Below are 27,040 nucleotides of genomic sequence, written 5' to 3' on the forward strand. Positions count from 1 at the left end.
TAAGGGCCCGGCTCCTACTTAGATTGAAATCTTTTCTGTCATGGCCGTGAGAGGAGATGGACAACACCGGATGTCCAAATCCTCTGGTCTCGGGATCAGCTCAATCCACGCACTGCTCTGTGGACACCGCACAGGAGAAAAGCCATAGGCGTTGGCACGCCGCCCTCCCGACCCCCAGGGGGCGCCAGCGTCCCGAGCCCGCCTCATTCTCAAGCGCACGCTCTTCCACGTCGCCTAGTGGCGACTCCAGCCTCGCCTCCTAGTCGCCCCGGCAGCCAATCAGAACTGTCCATGTACTAACGGAGGCGGGGCTGCCGAGGGCGGAGGAAGATGGCGGCGGGGGCTAGGTGAGGTGTTGGCAGTGGCGAGGGGCTCGGGCGCGGGGGGTGGGGGGCCGCGGAGCGATGGCCCGCGCCGGCCGCTGGGGAGGATAAGACCCCGTCGCGCCGCGGGTGTGGGCCGGAGGGAGGAGACGGTGCCCGAGCGCCACGGGAGTATGACGGGGCTGTACGAGCTGGTGTGGCGGGTGCTGCACGCGCTGCTCTGCCTGCACCGCACGCTCGCCTCCTGGCTCCGCGTTCGCTTCGGCACCTGGAACTGGATCTGGCGGCGCTGCTGTCGCGCCGCCTCCGCCGCGGTCCTAGCGCCGCTCGTCTTCACGCTCCGCAAGCCCCCGGCCGGCGGCAGGAACCGGCGTCATTACCGGCACCTTCACGGGGGACCCGGGCCGGCCGCCACCCATCCCCGGCTGCGCTGGCGCGCGGACGGCCGCTCCCTGCAGAAGCTGCCGGTGCACATGGGCCTGGTGATCACCGAGGAGGAGCAGGAGCCCAGCTACTCGGACATCGCAAGCCTCGTGGTGTGGTGTATGGCCGTGGGGATCTCCTACATTAGCGTCTACGACCACCAAGGTGAGGACCGGTGGGAGGCGGGGTGGCGAGGACGCTTCCGAGTCCGAGGACTACACCTCTGGCTAGTTTGCTCCAGGTCGCCTTGCGAGGCCGCCGCCCGCCAGGCCCTGCGAGTTCAGGTATAAATCACAGTGCCAGCGCTTTCGAGGAAGGGAGATCAGTTTTATTAAACGTTGGCCGAGTCTTTGGATTTTGCTGTGTGTGTGTGTGTTTTACATTTAAAAAATACTTATGTTCCGTTAAGGTATCTGTTTTGGCTTTGTTTCACAGAAGGGGGAGCTGACGTTCATTCAAAACATAAACTGCGTTGCCCAAGGTCACAAAAGTAGTAACGGGGAAATAATTGTAACCGGTCTGTGCATTCTTCAAAGCGTCTCTTCAAAGGAGTTCAGTGCATTCATCTCAAGTGAGACCAGGCGGTGAAGGATTTATACATGAGCCATATCGTAGGTTTTCCAAATGAGCTTTTGGAGTTAGATGGCATTTGAATTGAGTCTTTGAAAAGTACACCCCGATCTCTGAAGCTCGGGATCATGTGTGATCATTTACCCTTAGTGGCCCGTACGGTACTTGATGCGGTTGTCTTCCTCTAAGTTCTGATCGAAGCCATGAATTTCATCATACTTTTCTTAAGTACAAAATTCAGCAGGTACTGCATGGCAACACGCCTAAAGCATTATGCCAAACATATACCTCGGAATCTTGCCTTCATCTCGTGTACTCTCGGGCTGGTGGGGAGAAAGGCACACCCTAGGTGATGGGTGACGTTTGGGGGGGGGGGTAAAGTTACTACTAGAAAGGAGAGAAATTCTGAAGACAGGGACTTGAGAGCTGGTGTAGAGGAGATGAAATTTGAGTAGGGCATTGAAGAATGGGGGTGGGGAGTGGAGACTCCAAATGTCAGAGTTGAATTTCAGTCAAGCCCCAATGCAGTGGTATTTCCTTAAAAGATAAAGCCGTGGTGGTAAGGATGAGTTAGGGCTGCGGTGCCGGGAAATGACTTTTCTTCGTGCAGCCTTGCCTGCTTGCCCTAGAGGAGCAACCTGGGTTTTACCTCTAACTCTTTACCAGCCCGATATTTAAGTGCAGGGTTGGATAGGGTAAGTAGTAATCAGTGACTCTCTCCTGGCTACCAAGGAGCACAGGAGCCCGTCGTCGGAAACGATGATGGCCCTGTAGGGTAAAGCTTGGTGTATTCGGAGACTGACAATACAGAGCTTCCTGGTCAAGAGACCAGTAGAAGCGAGGAGACTGTTTGATGATACACACAACTCTTGCTTAAACCATTGCAGTCAGTCATACAGGGATATAATACGGCAATAAAAAATGGAAATTAAAAACATTAAGCAATGCGGATTGACTTATATCCGGTAGGAAGGAAAAGACAAAGCTGAGTTGTTCGACTGCTTCCAAGCAGAGATTACACTACATCACACTTCCTTGTTCCTGCAATTCCTGTTACTGCGTTTCTGATGTGACTCAAGTCCTTTGTCATGTGCTCTCAGAAGGAAAACGATTGGCCATGAAAAGAAGTCAACTTCGAACAAGTTTAGACTGAGAACTGAACGGATTTAAGGAACATTTTTACTGAATGGACTTGAAGGATTCTATGTGCTACTTAAAAGCATTTTTAGGCGATAATTTCATAGTTTGAATAAGAGATCTTCAATTTACTTATCCTGGCTTTTGACTGATTCTTTCACACAGCAAGCAAGTTGGGTATATATGAATACCATATCTTTCCAGGCATGAGCATGCAGGAGTAAATGAAAGCAGAACCTAAGTCTGGCATCTGATGTTAGCGTGTTAGAAAATACATAGTTTTAGAAGCATAACCAGGAAAAGCAAGGTAGGGGAGAGAAGGTGATAGTGGAAAGGAAACAGTGAGGAAAGAGTTTTAGATTGGGTGGCCAAGGAGAAAGCCAAACTTTTGAATAGATAAAGATATTTTAACTTTGTACTATTTCCTCCACTATACTTCTTTTTAAGCTTACAGGTACTTAGGAAAGTTTATGTGTATTGCCATAGACATAAATGCTGCATTCACTGAATACCTGCCATGCTATAGAGGTATAACATGCAAGGAGATGTGTACTGTACATTAATGCAGACTGATGGTGTAACATTCAAGGAGATGTGTACATTAATTCAGACTGATACATGAATCACAAATGCTGAGTGCGAAAGACTTCAGGGAGAGAAAAAGGCAAAAATCTCTTGGCAGCGCTGTTAACCTCTTGTTCTAAGAAGAGGGAAAATGACATTTGCATTGGAACTAGCAAAAGTAGATAGGATTTGGAGCTTGAACACTGCTGTCTCTATATGTGAACTGGAAATGCCACCTCTTTGGTAAGATTTTGAGCCTTGAATGGAGCCTTGGGAACAGTGAATGGAATAGATAAGTTTCATTAACAGAATGTTGGAAAATTAAGGAAGATGATTGCTTCAGAAGCTGTTTTGCTTATATGTGGTTTTGTAGAAATCGATCCCAAAGTTCAGTGTTTTAAAATAATTATGTATTCAGTCAGTTCAGCTGCGCAGTGTTCCTGGGGTACTTATGGAGATGCAGTCAGATAACTGGCGTGAAGGCAGAGGCTGCCCTTATGGGTCGTCCATTTTATTCCCGGTCTGCAGTGGCTGGACTAGGAGAGAGATCTGTCTTCACATGGTTCCCACATGGCTACTCTGAGCTTCCTTATATACAGAGTGCCTCCAGATCAGGTGTTCTGCAGCAGACCAAAGCTGCAAGGCTTTAGGACCTAGCTTAAGCAGAAGTCACACATCTGTCTTGAGTGAAGGAAATAGATTTTACTTCTCAGCTGTGGCGAAAATGGCTCATGCCTCAAGGTAGAGCTGAGGCAGCCACCTTGGAGACAAGCTTATTGATTTTATTTTCTCCATCCTATATCTCTTCAACTTCAAATCTCTATTTATGTAACATTCATTCTAATTATGATGGGTATTTAGATTGTTTTTAATCCTTAGACCAAAATACCTATTGTATTTATGTACTTTGAAATGTCTCTTCCTGTGAATTGATTGTTTTGCTTGCTTGCTTTTTTAGAAAGAGGCAGGTCTTGGTAGACTGGCTTGGTACATTAAGGTTTTCTTACCTCAGTTTTCTTTAGTGCTGGGATTACAGGTTTGTGGCTTGTTTTATTTTTATATTTTACTTAATGAGCTCTTCCTATGCTGCCCAAATACCTGGATTCAGATGATTGTGCATTAGCTTCCCTAAAGCTGGACCTATAGGTTCCCTCCTAACCACACACACACACACACACACACACACACACACACACACCCTCCATCCCAAAATATCATATTTCAAATATGTTTTGTATATATTAATTTTTGGTGGTTCTGGGGATCAAATTATGGGCCTTTGGCAAGTTGAGCACACAGCCCTGAACTCTGCAGTTCAGCCCTCGTGCTTTTTATAATACATGGGAACTTTTTTATTATGGTAATTTCTGCTGTGTTCATTCATTGGAAAGTGAGGTTTTCTTAGAAGATTGGTCAGGAATTTTTGAGCTCACAGTTCTCATAAGGAGAGTTGGTTATTTTGTCTATATGATTATGACTTAGGAAATGATTATAATAGGGACTGTGTTAAAAACTGTTTTTTTTTTTGTTTGTTTGTTTTTTCGAGACAGGGTTTCTCTGTGGCTTTGGAGCCTGTCCTGGAACTAGCTCTGTAGACCAGGCTGGTCTCGAACTCACAGAGATCCACCTGCCTCTGCCTCCCAAGTGCTGGGATTAAAGGCGTGCGCCACCACCGCCCGGCCTAAAAACTGTTTTTTAATGTATTTGGTGTTATAGTCTTTGGGCTGTTACGCTTTCTTCTGTACACTTGAAGTACACAGTTCTGCATGTTGTCTGGATGGGTACTGTCCTCATTGGTATCTTGCTTATTGTATGGTTGTTTAGAGAAGTTTGAGAAGGAGTCCTTGAAATGTTTATAGGAAATACTGATTCAGCATACTTACTGGGCAGCTGGGCATCTGTTTTTATCAAGCTACTTGTATGATGCCTCTGCATGATGGAGTTTGACCTTAACATAGAACGAAAGCTACTCTGGCGCTTGGCTATGCAAGATGAATCATGGGTTGGAGCTGGAGCCTAGTGGATGTAGTTCTGAGGCCCGAAATTCACCCCTCCACACGTCATTTTTCACATTGTTCTCATGTAATGATAATTTGGGTAGTCAGCAAGGTATTTTCTGTATGAGATCCAGCAACCAGACAGCAAAAATATTTTGTTCTTTCTGCTTCTATCTCCTTATTTGTAAAGTGCAATAGTTTGGGGTAGTGATTTCTCAAATTAGTCCTAACAGGACTGCCCAGTGCCACCCAGCTTTCTCAACCTATTTCTCATGGGTCTCTGTACCTTTTATTACACCATATTTAGGTTTTTTTTGTGATCACCTCTTTTTTTTTTTAAATTTTTATTTTTTATTATGTATTCAGGGTTCATCCTGCATGTATCCTGCAGTCCAGAAGAGGACACCAGATCTTATTACAAATGGTTGTAAGCCACCATGTGGTTGCTGGGAACTGAACTCAGGACCTCTGGAAGAGCAGTCAGTGCTCTTTGCTTCTGATCCATCTCTCCAGCCCCATGATCATTTCTTTTTGGAGTGCTGGAAATGCTTTCTTCCTTTTCTCCCTTCCTTCCTTTCTTTTTTTGTTGTTTGATTCAGGGTCTTACTGTATGGCCATAGCTGTCCAGGAACTCACTCTGTAAACGAAGCTGGCCTTGGACTCAACAGAGATCCACTTGCCTCTTCCTCCCTAGTGCTGGCGCTAAAGGCATGCGCCATCACCACCCAGCTCACTCTATCTCTCTGATCCTTGTGGGTCTACCCTCACCTCAGACTTGTGTCTCATGCTGCATCACCTCCTGTCAGTGTGTCTTGACTGTGTCTTACTCTGTTCCTGGAGCTCCTAAGAACGAAAGGTACCTCTAAAGATATTTCTGTTTTCTTAGTGTGTGCACTTCATGGTTGTAAATCAGACATTCCACGGATGTCATCTCTACTCCCCTTTGCTTCTTTCCGGGTATGGCTTGGTGTTAAATGCCTGCTGTGGTCAGGCAGTACACATCCTTTGACTCCTGAGAGGCTGTGCTTCCCATACATAAGCATAAGGAACTGAGTTGCAGCTCCTTTCCCAAGAGTGAAACCTAGAATTCGGGAACGTAAACTTAAGTCTGTTCTACTTGGGCCTGTGACATAGATACTAGCTGGAGGTATAACTCTTAATAATGATTGTTCTCCTTATGTTGAATTACAGAGGTGCCAGATCTATCAAAAGTCCAAATGCACGCATGGTTGTATTTGATATACTGAACAGTAGTATATCTGGAGTGTTTGTATTCCCATGTGTAGAAACTCATGGAAGGGAACCTCCATCCCTACTCTTCACTTTTCCTAGAATTTTGCATTTATCTCAGCATCCCACTATGTCCTGCTCTCGTTTTTCTTGCAAAGGACTCTACCAGAATCCTATCATTGAGTCTTAGAGCATCCAGCCAAGTCTGCCTCCTTGGGTAGGCTCTTTGAGTTATTTCATCTCTCTCTTGCTTTATCTCTGAATGGTTCTGTCCTGCTTCATTTTTTGATGTGAGGAATAATGTTTTCTGAATACTTTTTTATTAAACTGTAGTGCTAGATCTATGGATTAAGTCTTTTGAAAAAATATTTATTATTTCTAATTCGCACGTGTGTTCCTCAAGTGAAAGTATTCTCGGAGGTCAGAAGAGGTCATTAGGTCCCTGAAGCCGGAGCTACGGGCAACTGTGAGCTGCCTTATGTTGGCGCTGGGAAGTGAACTTGGGTCCTCTGCAAGAACAGTACATGCTTTTAACCACTGATGTGTCTCTTCGGCCCCATGTATTAAATTTTAATAGTAACAATTGTCTTTTGTTAACTTCTTGAAAAGAACATTTAGCTATTTGGTATGGAGCTATGTGTGCCACAGCATCTTCATGGGGTCAGAGAACAACCTGCAGGAGTTAGTTCTCTTCTTCCTTTGTGTGAGGTCCAGGGGGATTGAACTCAGGACTCCAGGCTCAAAGACAAGTGCCTCTACTTGCTGAGTCATCTTGCTATTCTCTCTGTTGAATTCTTACTGTGCAGTACATGCTATACAAAAATGCAATAATTCTAAAGGATTTCCAACTCTAGAAACAATCTAAACGCTAAGAGACTTATGGCCTAAGGAAACAGGTCTAGAATTTGAACCAAATTTTATTTAATTTATGTTCTTATAATTGATGTTGTTTTTATCATTTAGAAAACAGACAGTAGTCTCTCTATGGACTGACTATGTTGTGTCATGGCGCTGACATCAAGTGATAGAAACTTCACAAAAGGCGTTTTAAGGCAGGTAGTTTCCCAACTCACCGATCTAAGCAGCCACCCCTAGCTATTGGATGCCTGTCTAATCACTGCAGTTTAACTATGGAGCTCTTGCTCTCTATGAACTAACTGTTCAGCAGATTAGCAGAGCTATGAAGACATTCTTGGTTTTAGAACGTGCAGCTTTAGCTGGAGATGTTGCTGGGGTGGGGAGGAGTGCTTGCCTCATGTGTGAAAAGCCCCGTGCTTCATCCCGATGCTAACGAAACAGACAGTTAAATAAAATGTGCAGCTGGAACTGAGAAAGTCTGTGTGTCTTCAACTTGCATACTTGTGTTGGAGGGCTTAAAGCTGTTACACGAAGCCATCAGTCCTGTTTGTTTCCTTGCTACAGTATGTTAATATCCTAGCATAAAATTGTTATGTGTGAGGTGTCCTGAGGTTCTCCAATAAAATAAAATAGTTTAATGACTTATAAGGATTTGTGTTTATGATTGCAGTAGTCATGTAAAATTTTAATATATATCTTCTTCATTTAAAATGATTGTGCTATTAAGTATATGTTTTCTTCTCTAAAGACTCTCCTCCAGTAGTGTGATGGTTGTGTGTTACAGAGCTTAAACGAAGGTAACCAACAGGTAATTTACTTAGATCTCTGGTTGAAAATAGAAGGCATTTAAATTGAAGGCATGTATATAAGGACACACTGCTTTAATTGCACAGCATGGAGGAGCTTGGCACCTAGGAGAGATTTTTTTAGTGTTGTCTTTCTTTGTTATGTGATTTCTTTTTGCTAGATGTTTCTTAAAAGGATTGTTCCTACAGAAGGAACAATTATGAAAATTCTAATAGATATGTTAAATGTGTATTTGAAGTATTTGAGTATATATTTCATAGTCATTTTATACATTTGATCATATATGTCACCTGAGTTTTGCAAGAGCCTTTATGAAGTCCAGGCAAGATTGGTTGATTTATTGTTTGGTTCATATGTGGTCCTGGGATTCAAGCCTAGGGCCTTAGTGCATGCTAGGCTCTCCTCCCTCTGAACTATAGTATCCAGTCCCGGAAATACCAGTTTCTCTATTTTGAGACCTGAACAAAATCAGCTGAAACATTTTTGGTAAAATACCAGAATTGAGATATTCGTGAGAATGGAGCAGGGAAGGATACGTTTTGTGTCAGTGACAGAGCAGCACGAAAGAACTGCATTGCCGCGGATTCTAGAGTGCTCTGTGTACATATGCACCAGGGCAAGGGTAGGAACTTTCCATGTGCCATGGTGGAAGGTCAGGGAGCATTCTAGTGTTGTCTAAACTTTGCACTTAGTTTTTATACCACAGTTACAAACATTTCCTAGAATATAAAAGAGACACATTTGGCTCCCAAAGCACATAGCTCTTGTTTATCAAGAAACACCACACACACACACACACCTATTTTTTTTCCTGAGGTACAGCTTTCCTAGCATAAAATTTTATTCTTTCATGGGAATTTGAGATGTGTGTGCTTGTGTACATGTATGTGTGTTTTCAAAGACGACTCTTTCACTAATCTGTTTATGATAACTTTGGGAAATCAAGCCTTTGTAAGATAGTTATAGAGCAACAAAAACAGAAATTCCTTATGTCATAACAAAACTTACATTAGATTCCTAGGTGATTCTACAAGAATACTTGTAGTTAGATTTTCTTTGTGACTGCCAGCTCATCAGTAATGACATGGAGATGTATTAATTATGTAAGCTTGGCCTTAGCTTAGATTTGTTCTCAGCTAGCTGTTGTAACTTAAATTAGCCTGTTTCTGTTCATCCATGTTCTGCCACATGGCTTTTTACCTTTCTTGCATTCTGTATGTCCACTCTCTCCATGTGTTGCTGGTATCCTTCACAGCCCTGGATTCATTCTGAGTTCCTCTGCCTGGAAGTTCAACCTGTTCTTTCCTGCCTAGTTATTGGCCATTCAGCTCTTTATTAAACCAATCACAACAATACATCTTCACACGGTGTAAACAAACATCTCACAACAAATACTTGTTTTCCCTGTGAACCTTCTCAATCCTTTAAAACAGTATAGAAAGAATTAGTCCCTTCTGTGGCTGTGGTAGTAATTCTCTGTTGCTGTGCTAATACTGTGTGACACACTTCCTTTAGCAAGACCACACCTCTGAAGCGTCCCCAAACAGTGCCACCAATTGAGGACCATATGTACAAACACATGAGCCTATGTGGGACAGTCTCATTTAAACCACCACATGCTACAGTTCTGAGTTTTCCAAAAGCTAATACTGTGGGCTTTCGAGACACCTCAGCAGCTAAATGTGATTGCTGCCACACCTGACAACCCGGGTTGCATCTCCAAAATCCATTTCAAAGCGGAAAAACATCTCTACAAAGTTGTCCTTCCTTCAACCTGCATAAACATGCACCTCCCCCACCCCCAAAAGCAAAAGTAACACCAAGAATAATAAAGACTGACAGTAATTTAGACTAGATTTTAGAGCAAATCCTTCCAACACTAAGGACAGTTGTTTGACCACCCTGAATCTAGTTCCTTATCGTCAAAGGGGAGGTTAAAGTTCCTTTCTTTTTGTTGTCTTACCGTGTAGCTCAGGTTGGTCCTGAGTCCTCAGCCCTCACGCCACAGTCCTCTGAGCGCTGGGGTTCTAGTTATGTACCACTGGTCTGCCATTCTGCTTTCTCAAAGGTGTGTTTTCAGATGGGTTTTCCTTAAATTGGCTAAATCCAAATATGAATTCTCACCCTCTTTTTCATTCCAACATTTTTGGATCAGTTTACCTTGTAGAAGACAAATAGGGTAGATTATAAATGAGAAAAAAAACCTAACGTCCACATACCCTGTGCTATTTCTTGAGAAATTATGGCAGTCAAAGCCAGCCTTCTGTCTTGTCTTTCTTGTACCATGTGACACGTTTAGATTCTGATTGCCGAGGAGAATCGTGAACTGGTCATCCTCACATACTTTGTGGGTGAAATAAACGCTGTAGAGTGTGGTCAGCTATAGGGTCAGCTGTGCCTGTTTCATGTAAGCCTTGGGCAGAAACTATAGTTTATTATCAGCTGTTCTCTGCCCAGCTTAGCCTAGAGCAAGGCTCTCTCTGAGTCGGGCTCAACCGTTCTGCCTTGTAAATTCTGCATGCAATCAGGAAGTGTCCACTTGTATTGTGAGAGTTTCCATTCATGCCTCTCAGGTTTTGTTGCTGGTTGGCACTTTGTGTACTGATAATTCAATTTTTTAAGTAAACACTGAACTCCTGTTATAGAGAGGGAGACTTGGGAAAAAAAGATAAATGAGCTAGAAATTCACAGGTAAGAATCAAGTTCAGTGATGGAGGTGGTTGGTTAAGTTAATGCTACTTTAAAAAGTGCAATATTAAGTTTATTAAGGGATTTGAACAAAATCCTTGTGAATTAGGGGACGAATGAAACACTGGGAAAGGTCTCTGGAAGGAAATGACACTTTAGCTGCTCTGTAAGGAATTGGGAGAATTGTGCAGGCATAGGCCTTTGAAGGTCATGTAAAGAGTAGGGATTGGGTGACTACATCTGTTTGAGAAGCCTAAGGTTGATTAATTTTGTTGATTATAGAGCTACAAAGAAATAGGTTGATTCATTTCCTAAACATGCATTATTTCTACCCGTTTGCTGTCGAAGCAGAGACAGCAGTGTTTATGTTGAGGGGGTTATTACTGCATGGAGCCATTGAAGACACTGAGTTGGAATGGGATGAAATGGAGATGTACCCAAAGCTGAGTGATTTGGTAGCCTAGTGAAACATTCTGGAAGGGGCAGGAAAACTTGCTGGAAGGTGCTTGTCATGAAGAAGGCTGCAGTGACTGGAAGCTACTATGGCAGTGGACAAAAGGAACAAGGGTGTAGAGACCATCGCTGTATTGTAGCGTGAGCTCTGCTTGGGTTATTAGTGAGCGGTGAAGGTGGCGGTGCTGCTTTTAGGTCTAGAACTGCACGCTTGCCCACCTACCTCATCCATTGTAGTTCCCACTCTGCCTTTTTCTACATTCCGTGGCCCGAAATGCATAAAACTTACTTTTATAGCACTCCACCTTCCTTTGAGATGAGGCCTCAGCCTCAAGTCATAGCCCAGTCATAGGCTGTCCTGGAGTTTAGAATGTAGCCTAGGCTGGCCTCAGACCCACAGTAGTCACACTGGTTTTAGCTTCCGTAAGTGCTGGATTACAGGTGTGAGCTATTGTTCTCTCCCTCAACTTGTTCTGATTGTTTGAGAGCCAGGTGTCTCCCCCCCCCCCCAGGGTTTCTCTGTGTAGCCTAGGCTGTCTTGGAACTTGCTCTGTAGACCAGGCTGGCCTTGAATTTAGAGATAGCCTGCCTCTGCGTCCTGAGTGCTGGGATTAAAGGTAGGCACCGTGGCTGTCGAGTCTTCTCCCTGCTTGCCTTTGCTTGTTTACAGGACCTTGAGGTAAAAGTTGTGGTTAGAATGAACTGGACGTGTATGGAACAAAACAACACCTTCTAACTTACTTACAGATTCAAATATTTGTTCAACATGGCTGCCTTGACATTAATCTCACAGAGATTTCTCATTATTTTACTAGACTTCTTGGCATACTTTTAAATATGAACCCTAAATTTTGCCATATTAATTTTACCCTTGTTCTGCCCCCTAGTGGATTTAAAGATTTCTGAATGACTAGACTCAAGAACTCTGGGCAGTGAGAGAGGGCTGAGGAATTCTCTCCATCTGAGGAGCTACGAGGACGGACCTGGACTTCATCCTCATAGATATGAGACTCTTGTGATATTTGTATGTCTATGTTATATATTTATCTGGTCTTTGAAGTGACACAGATGTTTTTGTATTGTACATGGGAGGTTTTTGGCATCTGTAACTATCATTGTTCAAGTTTGCATGTTTAACAAGGATTTATTTTACTTTTAATCACACACACACGAGGGAATGTGTAGATGTGAATGCAGGTGCCCATAGAGTCCAGAAAACATAGGCTCAGCTGGGGTTAGAGTTACAGGTGGTTGAACTGGCTGATATGGAAACTGAACTTGGGTCTGCTGCAAGAACCTGAGCCACCTCTCAAGGCCCTCCCCACTTTTTGGTCGAAGAAGAGAGTCAGTTCCTTCAGGTTGTCCTCTGACATTCACTTGTGTCTGCTGTGACTTGTGTGTGCCATTCCCACCCAAATAAATAAGTTAGTCTAAGAAAATGTAGTCTTCTACTACCTAGCATAAAAGCCATGGGATGGTCTTCATTCTTCTCTCTTTTTTAAAAAAATATTTATTTATTTATTTATTATACAATATTCTGTCTGTGTGTATGCCTGCAGGCCAGAATAGGGCACCAGACGCCATTACAGATGGTTGTGAGCCACCATGTGGTTGCTGGGAATTGAACTCAGGACCTTTGGAAGAGCAGGCAATGCTCTTAACCTCTGAGTCATCTCTTCATTTTTATCTTATGTCGTACTCTCTGTACTCAGGTTGGCTATAGTAGTCCTCAGACAGGATTCTGTGTGGGGCCCTGTAGTAGCCTGTTGCCTGTCTAGATGTTGCTTGTACATTGTCGAATATCTGTTTGGCCAGCAGTATGAAATAAAACTTAGAGTCGCATCTCAGTCCTTTCCTCGTAACATTTGCATCAGCAGTCTGTGTGTGTATTTTATGCATTTCAGACCCCACTCTGTCTAACATTTCCCCTGTCTAATGGCTTCTCTATAGGTATCTTTAATTTCCTAGATTGAATTTAGTTCAAGTCTTGCACTGAAAAATTGTTTCACTTTATTTAGTTATTTATTTAGCTTGTTATTTGTGTGTGTGTGTGGTCAGTGAATGTGTGCCAGGGCATGTGTGTGGAAGTCGGAAGACAACTGTGGGAATTGATTCTTTTCACCATGTGGACTTTTGGGGTTGAACCCACAGCAAGCATCTTTGCCCACCTGTTGGCAAAGACATCTGTGAGACCCCCAAGTCTTGCTTCTTGTAATAAGCCTTCTTCTGTTGGAAGACTTTTTTTTCTGCTTATCTTAATTGTGAAGAGACACCATAACCACACAACTCTTCAAGGAAAACATTCAATTGGGACTGGCTTATGTTTCAGAGGTTTACTCCATTATCGCCCTAGAGGGAAGAGAAGCATGGTGCTGGAGAGGTAGCTGAGAGTTATCTGGATTGACAGGCAGCAGGAAGGAGAGTGAGCCACTGGGGTTGGCTTGAGCACCCGACCTGAAAGCTCACCCCAGTCACACACTTCCTCTATCAAGGACACACCTCCTACCACAAGGGCACGCGTCCTAATACTTTCTAATAACGCCACTCCCTATGAGCCTATGGGGCTGTTTTCATTCATTACTGTTAAATGGATGAGTCCAGCTTGGTGTTTGCTTGCTGATCCTTTCCCTTTTCTTCCTACCCCCTCCTTTCCCCTCCTCCTCCTCCTCCTCCTCCTCTTCTTTTTAACTTAGATTGTTAGATGGGTGTCATATAGTTTCTCTTTTATTTTTCTCTAAGGGATGTGGTGGCCATAAACCTTAACTGCTGTGCATGGTTGGAAGATTAAAAAAAATTATTTTTGTACTTGGGTTTAAATTTTTTGAGTTTTGCGTGGTTCTGTGTCTTCCTCTGGATAATTGGCTGCAGAAGCTAGAAACCGAGCTTGGATGACTGTGGATATGACAGTGATAGCCCTCGGGGAGATGACTTTAGCAAATCAGCTCAACTTTATTCCAGAGTGTAGAAAATATATAGGATTGGGAAGCAGGGAACAAACTCTAATTTGCATTAAATGGCACACTCCTTTCATAAGGCTCCTGTATGTGGCAACAGGGATCTATAGCAAAGCTCCTAGGACAATTCTTAGGAGAAGGCTTCTAGCAGGAAACTGTGCCAGACAGAGGTCATGCTAGAGATAAATCAGGAGTCCAGGTTTTAGACAGCTTTCAGATAAGGGCAGTCCTCTGGGTCTAGGAACATTCTCCAGATACGGGCAGGTAGAGAGCAGGAAGTCTCCCTGGGGAGGAGGGAGTCCTCCTTGTTGCCAAGCCTAGAGAAAACTGCCAGGCTATGGTAGACTCTAACATCTGACCTGGCCAGCAGGGCCTCTCAACAGCTATGCTCTGATTTTATTTTTTACTTTGTGCATAATTTATACTGCTTTCTCTTACAAAACAAATCAAATCGAGGCAGTAGCATTTAATTTAGCTAATAAACCTGCAGAGAAAAGATGTTAGATCGGCAATCAGGAGTAAAGACATTTCTAGACCAGCCCCCAGGACACTGAATTTCAGTTTCTCAGGATGTCAGTAAGTAAAGGTCTCAAGTAAGGGACCTTTTAAAATTCCTTCCCAAGTCCTAGTGTGTCGTAGTCACAGTTCTTGTGTGTCATGCTTTTCTTTTAGACTCTAGTTTGAGACTAGCTGTTACTGTATTTGAAATGCATCCTGTTTGGGTCTAGTACTGTATCCACAGCAAACATCTGGTAGTCATTGAAGAGTGTCACCTAGCCTGGTTCTGATCTCTTTGTTCATAATTTTCTTTTTAAGGTATATTCAAGAGAAATAATTCCAGATTGATGGATGAAATATTAAAACAACAACAGGAACTATTGGGCCTAGATTGTTCCAAATACTCACCAGAGTTTGCAAATAGTAATGACAAAGACGATCAAGGTAAGTACATGTGGGCAACTGGGCACATGACCATATGTGTTTCAGGGTGGATTTTGTCACGTTCTTCATTTATTTTGCTCTGTTGGTCTTTATTATAATCAATTATATTGCTAGAAAATAATATTCAGAAAATAATAGAATGGCAATTGACATTATAGAAATGAATCCATGTTTAAGGATTTATTTAACCATGCAGATTTTATAGCCCTGTGAACAGAGAAGCCCAAGAACAGATACGTCTATAATAGTAAATTTAATGAGTATATAAATTGATGCAAAACTGGTTTTTCTATAGGGTAATATGAAAGATTGTTTAATGTAATATTTTTGTATTATTACCAGTTATCTAGAGTCTTACAGTTATAAAGTCGCTTCCAGAGCCAGATAGGTGTGTGGACAGTGCACACACTCCACTGAAGCACAGTTTTCTTTAGTTTGAAGTTTTCTTTTATGTTACTACTAAATTGACTGTTTGTGTAGATGGCATTTTTAGATAGCAAAAATTGTGGCTAGCGTCTTTTGTAGAGGGCTTACTCACTATGCAAAGCTGCTTTGAGGATTTAGAGAAGCTGGTATGTCCAAACAGGCACCGCTGTGACCTGGGCTGCATGGCTCCTTTCAGAGGTGCAAAGGGTGTGTTTGGTACTGACACGGAAGGGCTCGAGTGGTTCCTGGTTATCACAAGTCTGTCTTTAGTTTGGTCTGAGCTTGCTTCATAAAACTGATTTTGGAATAAATATGGAAGAGTGTGTTAAAAATTACCTTATCTGTTTTTTTCTCTAGTTTTAAATTGCCCTTCAGCAGTGAAGGTGCTGTCCCCAGAAGATGGAAAAGCGGATATTGTGAGAGCTGCCCAGGACTTTTGCCAGTTAGTAGCTCAGCAGCAGAGGAGACCCACAGATTTGGATGTAGATCTGCTAGACGGCTTACTTAGTAAGTCAGGAATGTTTCCCATTTTGTCTCCCAAAGACACAGATGAAAGAGAATATTTTGGTTCTTTTCATTCTATACAATCCGGTTTGCCAGGCCTGGTGGTTCATGCCTTTAATTTCAGCATTCAGGAGACAGAGGCAGGCAGATCTTTATGGTCCAGGCTAATTAGCCAGGGCTAAATAGTGAGACCCTGTCTTGGGGGGAGGGGGGCTTTTATTACTATATCCCTTACAGTTCTGACGTTTAATGACCCACATGTGAAAATGATTTTAAGATGTGGACCTTGCACTTACCATGGACATTTAATAAAAGAAAGGGATTTAAAACAGTAGGTATTTTAGTATGTGTGTGGGCACCTGGGCAGCAGTCAGGATAACTTTCTGAAATTGCTTTTCTCTTCCACTACGTGAATGTGGATAACTCGCCAGGATTGGAAGCAAGCACTTTTACCTACTGAGCCGTCTTGCTGGTTCAAGGAAAGGGTTTTTGAGGAATTTTTCTTTTTAATGAATATTCTTGGAAGTAGGATTTTAGTCTTACTTTTCTGTCCCCCTTCCACTTCTTTTTCCTTTTTAGTTTGGGCTTTTGCTTAAAGAACTATTATGAGGTAAACCCCCAAATGCAGCCTTTTATCCATGCCTCCTTTTTTTTTTTTTTTTTTTTTTTCGAGACAGGGTTTCTCTGTGGCTTTGGAGCCTGTCCTGGAACTAGCTCTGTAGCCCAGGCTGGTCTCGAACTCACAGAGATCCGCCTGCCTCTGCCTCCCGAGTGCTGGGATTAAAGGCGTGCGCCACCATCGCCCGGCCATGCCTCCTTTTTGTATTCGTTCTGTTTGCTATGCAGATAAACCACTGTATGTGTCATTTTTTTCTAAAACATAGCATCTCATGTGTATGCACACACACCCCATACTGCTGGTGAAAGCCTTTGGGTTGTTCTTTCTCTCTGGAGCCCTTAGGAACTTTCTAAGACATTAATTAATTTCTAAGAAACTAATGTCCATTGATGGCTTCTGTAACTGTGATGTGAAGTCATTCACTCTTGAGTCGTTACCATAGAATGTAATTTTACTTGCTTACTAACCATGCATTTTCTACCTCAGTTATTTTACTTGCTCTCTATTCTGAACTTGCTGACTGCTTTTATTGACTGCTCACCTCTTAATGGTTAGCTGTTGGGGCTCAGGGAGTAGCAGATTATTGCATTGGACTGTTTTATCAGAGTTACTGAGATATTGACCATTTCTTGGACATTTTGGAGCCCAATTAGAGAGGAATCTATGGTTATGTCCTAAATGGTAGCCTGGATGGCATATAGGTAGCCTTAAGGTATCCCATTGGGAAGTTATTGAAGTGGTGAGCCAAGGAGCTTCAGGGTTTGCTAATGTATAATGAAAATGTTTACAGACTTCAAAAAAATTTTCTCTTTTATTTTTCAAGATTACTGTTTCTCCCTTCCCTTTCCTGTGTCCAAATCCTCCGTATTACCCTCCACGTTATCGTTTAAATTCACAGGGTTGCATCAATTGTTGTTACACATGCCCCTCCCCCCATTGTTCTTACACCCCTGCCCTCCCCATATGACCTGCTCAGTCTGTATAATGTTACTTGTGAGTGTGTTTTCAGGACTGACCATTTGGTATTGTGTAATCAGTTGTGTGCTCGTCCCTAGAGAAGTCTTCTTTGAGCATTCCTTAGTTGCCTGTAGTTCTTTATGTAGGGCTGAGGCCTCCTGGGCTTTCCCCTGTGCACTTTAGCATGTCTTTTGTTGCTGGCCTTGTTTGGCTCATGTTCAGGCAGGTACATTGTTGAGACCATATGGGTGTAGCATCTCACATTACTAGGAGACACTCTCACAGCAGATGCTCGGATCTTATTGCTCCTACAATGCTTGATGTAGATTTTAAACTCAATTAGCTGATAGGGTATTACTGAACACTGTGAACACCACCACTCCCAAAGTCCTTTATAGCTATGTGCAGATTTCACTTGGCCCTCTAGACCAGAAGGCAACCACTAACTAAATTTTGCATTTTTTAGAAATTTTATATTAAAAGCAATCAAATAATATTTAGACTTTCATATTCTGCCTAACATTGAACAGCCTTTTTTTTCTAACATCATATTTTAATTTATTATTTGGGAATTTCTCATAATACATCCTGAGGACTCACTTCCCAGGCCTCCCAGGTTGGTCTCTCCCTGTGACCTGCTACCCAAAAAAGAAGAAAAATCCAATTTGTGTTGCTCAGATACTCACTGGAGCATGGCCACACTTCCAGCGGACTTTAAAGAAAACTGATCCCCATCCCCACCCACCACCATCATTGTTTTCATTTTAAATGAGACAGGATCTCACTGTGTAGCCATGGCTGGCCTGGAACTCAGTGTATAGAACAGGTTGGTCTCAAAACTCCCAGAGATCCACCTACCGTTCTTTCACTCTGGAGTGCTGGGATCAAAGGTGTATGATACCATACCCAAACTAATGGATTGAACTTCATTATTCTTTATTCTTTGGTTGAGTAGTATTCTGTTCTGTGGATATACTCATTTTATCCACTCACCAGTTGCTAGACATTTTGTTTGTAGTTTTTGACCACCTGCATGCATGTCTTTGTGTGGGTTTGTTTTATTTTCTCTAAGGTAGATACCTAATAATGGAATTGTGTCATGTGACAAATGAATATTTCATGTTTAAAGGGACTTGCTGTACTATATAAAATTGCTATACTATATAAAATAGGTATCCATTTTGTATCCTTAGCAGCAAAGTAGAAGTCTCTCTCTTTTTGTTCTTGCTGCTGTACAGTGCTGTCCAGCATTGCTTTTCTTGTGTTTGTCTTTTAAGTATAGTTTAAGCCTTCTAGTATATATGTGATAATATTTAACTCATATTTTTCTAATGGCTAATGATGTTGATTATCTTTTATGTCCTAATATGCTGCCTATAATTTATTTGACAAAGTACATGTTTAAATATTTTGCATATTTTTCTTAGATGCTACACACGTGTGCTGTTGTGCACATGTATGGAGGTGAGAGGACACAACTTGTAGTAATTTTTTTCTTTTCAGTTATTTTGAAAATTCAGGGTTCTTTGCATTTTCATACAAATTTGAGGGTCAGTGTTTTCAGTTAGGAAAACACACACTTTTTTGGCTTAGGTAAAATATATTTATTTTATTAAAATATTATTTTAAGATAGTAAGAGTAATGTTTTTATTTTTAATAAATAAGTTGCATATACCATTTCTTCCATAATTTGATAAGATTAGTAGATATTGCTCACATAAGTAGAATCATATTTGAGAGTGCTAAGAGTCTTTGTGAACAAGCAGTTTGAGATCTGCTAATTGACAGCCTGGAGACTGTAGTGTATATTGCCAGTATGCTAACATCATGAAGTTATTCTAGTAAAATTACTCCCTGTATAAAAAATGCAGACTGTTTCAGGCTATATTAGGGAATCAGACTGAAAAGATAGAAGAACAAGGGTCTGGGAAGATGGTTCATAGGTAACGTTTGTCCTCTGTACACCCACGTGCTGTGGCACACTCATGCCTGTACTCACACCTCACACACTGATAAAAGAAGAAAATACAAACTGCGTTTTTAAAGAGAAATAAAATGACTATTAGTCTTGCCTATAGAAAGGAAATACAGACTAATTCTGAAATTATCAGTTAAGTGATCATCATAATAAAGATACTAATATAGCATCCTGCTTTACCGTAAGTATTTTAAACACATTGCCTCAATTACCCTTCACTTTGGCCTCTGGATTATATTGCTCATATTACCATTACTATTTATCATGATTGTCTGTGTGCCAATGAGATGGAAAAAGGAGACAAACAAAATTACAAAGCCAGTAAGAGGTTTGGTCAGAACCACCCAGGCTTAGCAGTTTTCAAATTCTGCACTTTGTATTGCTAAGCGACAGAGAAGTTGTTCTTATCATTTGGAGTAGTTAGCTGTACCCCAGTGGTACATCTTTGTGTGTGTGTGTGTGTGTGTGTGTGTGTGTGTGTGTGTGTGTGTGTGTGTGTGGAGAGAGAGAGAGAGAGAGAGAGAGAGAGAGAGAGAGAGAGAGAGAGAGAGAGATATCATGGTTCCTCCCCTCCAGTCCCTCCCAGATCCTTCCCACATCTCTACCCACCAAACTTTATGTTCTTTCTTTTTAGAAACAGACAAAATCAAAACAAAACAATCACAGAATAAAAAACAACTCACCTATGGAAACACAAAAAATGAAAATAAAAATAAACAAGCAAAAGATAAGAAGTGCCCAAATAAACAAACCAGGTGTGGTGGCTCATGCCTTTAATCCCAGCACTTGGGAGGCTAAGACAAGGCGATCTCTGAGTTTGAGGACAGCTTGGTTGGCGTAGAGAGTTCAAGGACAGCCAGAGCTGCATAATGAGATAATGAGATCTTGTCTTAAAAAAACAAAACAAAACAAAAAAACAAGAAAGGCCAAACAAACTGAGGTGTACAGCGGTTTTAAATCTAGGTTACACTGGCGAGAGGAAAGGTGGTGGTTGTCCTGAGTGTGATGTATTTTGTTCAACAGGATTCCCAGCTGCGTCCATTTCATGCATTTTAGTCTGGCTCCCTCTGTCCATCTAGGTTTAGTAGTCATCCAAGGGCCTGCACACTGGCCGTGCTTACACGCCTTAAGATTCTGACTCCAGGGATCTGTGCATGGCATTTGAAAGTTGCATTTTAAATTGATACCATTGCTCAAGTCGTCTTTACACTGGGTTTTTTCCTGTCTTATCCTTTGTTCCTCCATATGAGTAGTTGCAAACTTTATTTTCATAGTTGTAACATCCATATCTGCATCCCCTCCAGCCAGGTCTCTAAGGATACTTGAGCTCTAGGGAACACTGAGAACATTTACACTGTGTAGCTAGGAATTGGTCTTTCAGGTTCATTAGCTGTAAAATATGTGCATGGAATGACAGGAGATAGATGCTCTTCTTTTTTTCTTTTGTTTTTGTTTGAGATAGGGTCTCATTATGTGTAGACCAGGCTGGACTTAAACTCTAGGAGATCTGCCTGCCTCTGCCCTCTGAGTATTCTTTTGTCTTTTTTTTTTAGGTTTGTTTTTATTAAAGTTTTTTTAAATTAAAGTTTATTAAGCATTCAGATAAGGCTTCAGATAAGAGAACAGGAAATCTAAGAAGCCACTTAATTGACATGTTTGTGTATAAATAGTGTGTATTAATTTTATGCATGTCTTTATTCCCAAGGTTCACATGGTTTCCCTGATCCTGATTTAGTATTGAAGTTTGGTCCTGTGGACAGCACCTTAGGTTTTCTTCCCTGGCAAATCAGATTGACTGAGATCGTGTAAGTAACTGAAAGTGTGTTTGTTTTGTTCTTTGATCCCCGCACTGTACTGTATCCTTTAGCTTAGGAGCTTATGCTTGAGTGGTAAAGTAAGGGCCTGTGGATGAAGTGGACAGGAAATGTGTGACTGCGGATGTTTGGTGTTGACTCTAGTTATCAGGAGACGGGAGTGAGCAGCGTCTGAGTGCTGGAGCTGTTGTTCCAAGGAAGATGTAGGAATCCACGTAGGCATTTGATACTGATAGAAATTTTGTGTTATAGTAAACGTAGGAAGCATAGTAAGTGGGTGTTGTTTAAAGATGCAGGGGACTGGCCCTGTTGGAGGGATGGTGTGAATGAAATGGGGGTGAGGGCTTCAGAGTCTGGGTGGTTCAGTCTGGGAGTGGGCACAGGAGAGCCTGTAGGTGACACAGACATGGTGATTTTGAAGGCTTATTTGGCTGTTATGGCTAGAATTGGGTTGGAGAAAGGATAAAGTAAGAAGACAATTGAAGGGCCCATAGCTGTGATTGGGGTGAGTTTAGTGAAGGGAATGAACTAACTCTCGTAGAACAGGGTTTTCAGACTCTAACATGGCCAGAATGAATCTCAGGTCTTCCAGGTCATGCAGGAACTTTCTACTTAAGTAAAATTCGCCCACCTTAGCAAGTGCAGCCAGATAACCACAGACAGCACATGAACAAATAGGGATGACTGTTATGGAAGAACAGGAGGTCAAGGCCAGCCTGGGCTACGTAGTGAGTTCTGGACAAGCCTGAGCTACCAAGAGAAACCTTTTCTATCAGACATACAAAACAAAGGCAGACTGTTACTTGTTGATTCCTGATTTTGAATAAAAGAGAGTTGGCTTTTGTTGTTGTTGTTTTCTTTCTTTTTTAATTTTATTTTTCCCTAGACAGGGTTTCTCTGTGTAGCCCCAGCCATCCTGAAACTTGTTCTGGCCTTGAACTCACCTTTCGAGTTCTGGGATTATAAAGGCATGTGCCATCGTGCTTGGTTGATGTGTTGCTTTTTAAAATGGACATTTTAGTGTAGAGTTGAGGATTTAAATAGCACAGGTGACAGATACCTAGCACATAACAGGTTGTCCATTGTATCTGTGTCTATACATTTGTCTCAGCACGCCTATTTTGTTGAATTTTGTCTGTATTTTTGGTACCTCAAACAGACTAAGCACCATGATGTCAGATGAGGCATCTCAGCCCTAGAATGAGCGTGCTAAGAAGCATTCAGCAGCTGAGACACCGAGGGTAGATACACACAGTGTTTGAAGACGAGTAGATAGGGCAGTTGATAACATGGAAGAAGACAGGGGTGTTGGAGATTTGGGGGTTTTGTTTGTTTGTTTGTTTTTTCCATCTATGTATTTTATATCCCGGCCTCAGTCTCCCCTCACTGGGAGTGCTGGAGTTTTAAGGGGGACATGAAGCAAATTTTAGGAAGAATGCCCCCAATATCATTTGAATAGAGACAGTAAGACAAAGTTGGCAGCAGACATTATTTTTATTTGATGTTAAGGTGTTTAGGAAAAACTGGCTGCTACTTTCTAAATTCCTGACAGTTGGAAGAAGGAAGTAAAGAGCTGTCGTGGAAAACCACAAGCTCAGACAGGAGTGGTAGGGTGGTGTGAGTGAGTGAGTGTGTGTGTGTGTGTGAGTGAGAGTTTGTGTGTGTGAGTGTGTGTGTGAGTGTGTGTGATTGAGTGTGAGAGTGTGTGTGTGTGTGTGTGTGTGAGTTTGTGTGAGTGAGTGTGTGTGTGTGCGTGTGTGTGTGTGAGAGAGTTTGTGTGTGTGAGTGTGTGAGTGTGTGTGTGTGTGCGTGTGTGTGAGAGAGAGTTTGTGTGTGTGAGTGTGAGAGTGTGTGTGTGTGTGCGTGTGTATGTGTGAGAGAGAGTTTGTGTGTGTGAGTGTGAGAGTGTGTGTGTGAGAGAGAGTTTGTGTGAGTGTGTGTGACTGAGTGTGAGAGTGTGTGTGGTTGAGTGTGAGTGTGTGTGTGATTATGTGTGAGTTAAGAGTGTGTGAGTGTGAGAGTATGTTTAATGTGACTGGAATTCAGAATGTGGGTTTTGTAATCTGTGTTTGGCCCTTAATGTTTTGAATTTCCAAACCTCATTGTGAAGCTATTTAGAGTTGAGGGCTTTTTCAATTTTTGAAAATGATTTAAAGAACTTAAAGGGACCCTCATAATGTGTTCCTAGCGCCTTTCACCTGCTTGTCTTTGTGGAATAAATGCTCCCATAGTGTTGGCAGCAGGGTCGCTTGCGCTCGGTTACTGGGTGCTCACTGCGTCGCTGTGTGGGAGGGAGTGCATGCAGCTCTGGCTGAGGCTAAGCCTGGCTTCCACAGACTCTCAATAGTACTGCCTTTGCTATGCCCATACCAAGTTCGTAAAGTGACTTTGAGTACACTGTTAATACACAGATTTTTAATCTTAACATAGGTTTTTGCATTAATAGATTGTGACTATTTTTGCTTGAGCTGTGTCACAGTGAGTTTGACTGAAAAATTAGCTTGTTTTGCATATAATTTACCTTTTTCTGTCCTTAACTTCCTTTTGTACATCACTCCGCCCCCCATATTATAGAGTATGATCTAATTCTCCCCCTCCTTGTGTTTTCTTTTCAGCTCTTTGCCTTCTCACCTAAACATCAGTTATGAGGACTTTTTCTCTGCCCTTCGTCAGTATGCAGCTTGTGAGCAGCGCCTGGGAAAGTAGTGGTTCCAGGTTGCGAATGTGATTTCAGGCTTTTGGAGAAAAGGACCCAATTGACTCTGATGTTTACAAAGTACCTATAAAACCTTGTACACACCTAGTTCATATTCCTCATAATTTATCAACAAACACAAAAAAGTGTCTTACTTGAGAGTGAGTGAGAGTGTGCGTGTGTGCGTGCACGTGTGTGTGGAGATAAATTTATAAATGGGGCACATTGGCGAATGAGTACATCACCTACAGTTGAAGCACGTAGCGGCCATGTCTTCGCAACTGAGATTTCAGATGGAGAGGCTTCAGCTCCTGCACTCCTCTGTTTTTGTGGGGAGTGGCGGAGTGGCGGGGTGAGTAGAGAGAGCTGGTGTGGTCGTTTGTGGTGGGAGGGGATCATTTTTGTTCAGTCTTTCTTAGTGACCAAACTTTAATTTTTAAGAATAATATATTGACTTACTAGTGGAAGTATTCTCATTTTGAGGGACATTCAGAGATTCTGGGTTGTTCCCTTGTTGAAAGTTTGCTCACCTGCAGAGCAAAGACAAGCCTCCTCAGTTTTCCGTCCATTTCATTTTTCTGTGTAGTAAGCAGTGGGACTTGAGAGTACTGGTCTGGGCTGTAAAGATCATTTGGGAAAAAAAAACCTTAACAATATTAAAGTACAAAATATTAAAAAAATTTAAATATGAATTAACCAAAAACCAAAAAAGTGAACAAATGATCATCATAAAGATGGAAAATTTCCCAGAGAACACATTCGATTACCTTAGGTAATGAGTAGAATCCTATATCATACCCAAAGCATTAAAAAAAATGTTTTGATTAGCTTCTTATTTAAAATAAACATTTGAGAGACATTACCAAGGCAGCTTTTTCTCCTCAAAAGTAACGTGCTCCTCTCTCGAGTGCTCCTGGGGTTTTCTTTGCCCAGTGAATCTCAGTGATGACTTCGCATAATGATTAGGTAGGATGAAGACCTGTATTACCAAAGTCTGTGAGCATAATTTAACTTGATCGTCCGTGTTCTCTTGTATTCTAGAGAACAGCACTGGTTCTGACAGAATTAAATTCTTGCTAGATGTTTAATGTTTTTCCACTGATAATCTTTGGATGGAAACCATTCTTTATATTTGATGGATAGTTTTCAGAAAACTTTTATCAACACGTGTACAGGAGTCAGGCATGTTTAGAATAGAGCAGTTTAAATAATAGGCCTCAGAAATCTGAAAAATAGCAAAGAACATGAGTTTGGAAAGTATGCTCTGGAATTGCTTGTCAGACTCTGTGTTTCAGCTTTGGATTACAAACCCCATTTATGATTTTTAAAATATACTTGAAATAAAATGATTGAAATGAATTTTGGTCCAGTGACATTACTTTGCACTTCAGTTTTTTTTGTACAAAATTTTAAAGTCTTAATTTATTTGCCAAAATTTTGTGTGAAACTACAGTGTATTTAAAGGTTATTAGAGATCCCCATTTTTGTTCCCCTGTACTGTGATCTGTGTTCCTCTGATTTGTTTTCTCCACAGGGGGCGAAAGGCAGTTTAATCCCTTCTGTAAACATGATAGGTATAAATATAGACCTTCTGGGGTGTGCACAGCTTTAATGAATTCAATTTATTGGGCTCAATTGAAATGAGGGGATTCAAGGTTTGTTTAAATGAAGTTTGTGAAATTACCTTTTGGAATAGAGCCACAAATCATAAAGCATTGAATTGTTATGCTTTTTTCCATAGTATGACACAGCAAAACAAATCTATAGCCTATAACCCACGTCTGTTGTGGCCTTAGGAATAATTGCTTAAGCAAATTAAGGATTTGAATTTAAATATAGGCATTCAGGAATCTTTTCACTTGAGGTCAACTACTCATGCAATCTCCACAACTTGAATGGCACCGGTCACTCAGTTCCTGCCAAGGTCATCATCACAAGTTGGACATCATGAGTTCTCTTTAAGCTGTTTCTCCTTGACATGCTGCACAATGGGAAAGACACCAAGGCAAACCTACTCAGCAGATGGCATGGAGCATATAGAGGAGCTGGAGGGATTAACTTCATTCCAAAGTCTGATTGTAGATTGAAGCTGACTGGTTAATGTTTGATGTTTAGAAGCTGATTATAATGTGAATAGCATTGTGACTAAGGCCTAAGAATGCCTGTTTTTGACAATAAAAATGTTCCAATATTAGTGAGCAGTGCCAAATACACTGCACATCTATAATTTACCATTTGAATGTATGTTAATTAACTATTTCCTTCTGTGTGATGGTCCCGGTCCCATGCTTAGTGTCAGTGAAGTCCATGTGATGTGTATTATGCCTGTAGATTTTGGCAACATGTAAATAACATGTACAGCAAGTTTTTATGATTAAGGAATCAAATTTATTGAATTTTATTATTGAAAGTTGAAACAAGATGTATGAACAACAAATCAATAAAAGAATATACTCTTTTCATGAACTGTAGTATTATGTGAATGCTGCATTTAGTCTACTAGTTAGGGATCCTGAAGTGTAATGAAAACCATATGACCAGATAGCAATCCTTTTAGTAAGTGTGCTCTTGATTGGAACACATTCTCATTTTTACCAGTTAATATTTGCAATCTTACGACGTTTGCTTTTTATTTACTACTAGAATAGGTTCAGCTTTGTCTTGCTGGAATTGTCAAGTCCCATAGTAACTAAAAGCTGATGTTTCACTTGAACATAGGAATGCTAACTTAAAAATAAGTATGTAGCTTTTTAAGAAGTACTTTAATTGAAAGGTAAGAACTGTGATGTCTCACACAACCGTGTCTTACACAACAGTGTTTGTTCCCTTTCAAACTTAAGACCCTGATTGTAAGACAGCTTTATATGTACAGTTTTCATCTCAGCCCAGGCCTCACCAAAGTTATATTTAATTATAGGAAATGCACTTAACAGAAGTGACTTCAGGTGACCTCACCGTACAGTAGTGCATCTGACTTGGAAAATGACTGTGGGATGGTTTGAAGAAAACTCAGGGCATATGTTAGCAGTTGCCCGAAATTCTAACCAATATCTGTACAGTGACAGAATTTGCGGGAAAGGATTTTGTGAAAAGAATTTGA

The 27,040-nt window shown here is 41.6% G+C and overlaps 1 protein-coding gene across 1 annotated transcript; it reads left to right on the forward strand.

Annotated features, from left to right (window-relative positions):
- The first annotated feature begins 349 nt into the window (after positions 1 to 349).
- Nus1 (NUS1 dehydrodolichyl diphosphate synthase subunit) lies at positions 350 to 26,406 on the forward strand. The gene is made up of 5 exons (XM_075945829.1): positions 350 to 911; positions 14,821 to 14,946; positions 15,730 to 15,879; positions 21,137 to 21,236; positions 23,861 to 26,406. The coding sequence occupies exons 1-5, from the start codon at positions 497 to 499 to the stop codon at positions 23,949 to 23,951; spliced, it is 882 nt and encodes a 293-aa protein (XP_075801944.1). The 5' UTR covers positions 350 to 496; the 3' UTR covers positions 23,952 to 26,406.
- The last annotated feature ends 634 nt before the right edge of the window (positions 26,407 to 27,040 follow it).

The sequence above is a fragment of the Microtus pennsylvanicus genome, chromosome 1 (assembly GCF_037038515.1).
Source record: "Microtus pennsylvanicus isolate mMicPen1 chromosome 1, mMicPen1.hap1, whole genome shotgun sequence".
Lineage (NCBI taxonomy): Eukaryota > Metazoa > Chordata > Mammalia > Rodentia > Cricetidae > Microtus > Microtus pennsylvanicus.

Bases quoted from the DNA above. Each gene is read 5' to 3' on its own strand.
- Nus1 (XM_075945829.1), top strand. From the start codon at position 497: ATGACGGGGCTGTACGAGCTGGTGTGGCGGGTGCTGCACGCGCTGCTC. The intron at 14,947-15,729 runs GTAAGTACATGT...TTTTTTCTCTAG, and splicing joins TAATGACAAAGACGATCAAG to TTTTAAATTGCCCTTCAGCA. The intron at 21,237-23,860 runs GTAAGTAACTGA...TTTTCTTTTCAG, and splicing joins ATCAGATTGACTGAGATCGT to CTCTTTGCCTTCTCACCTAA.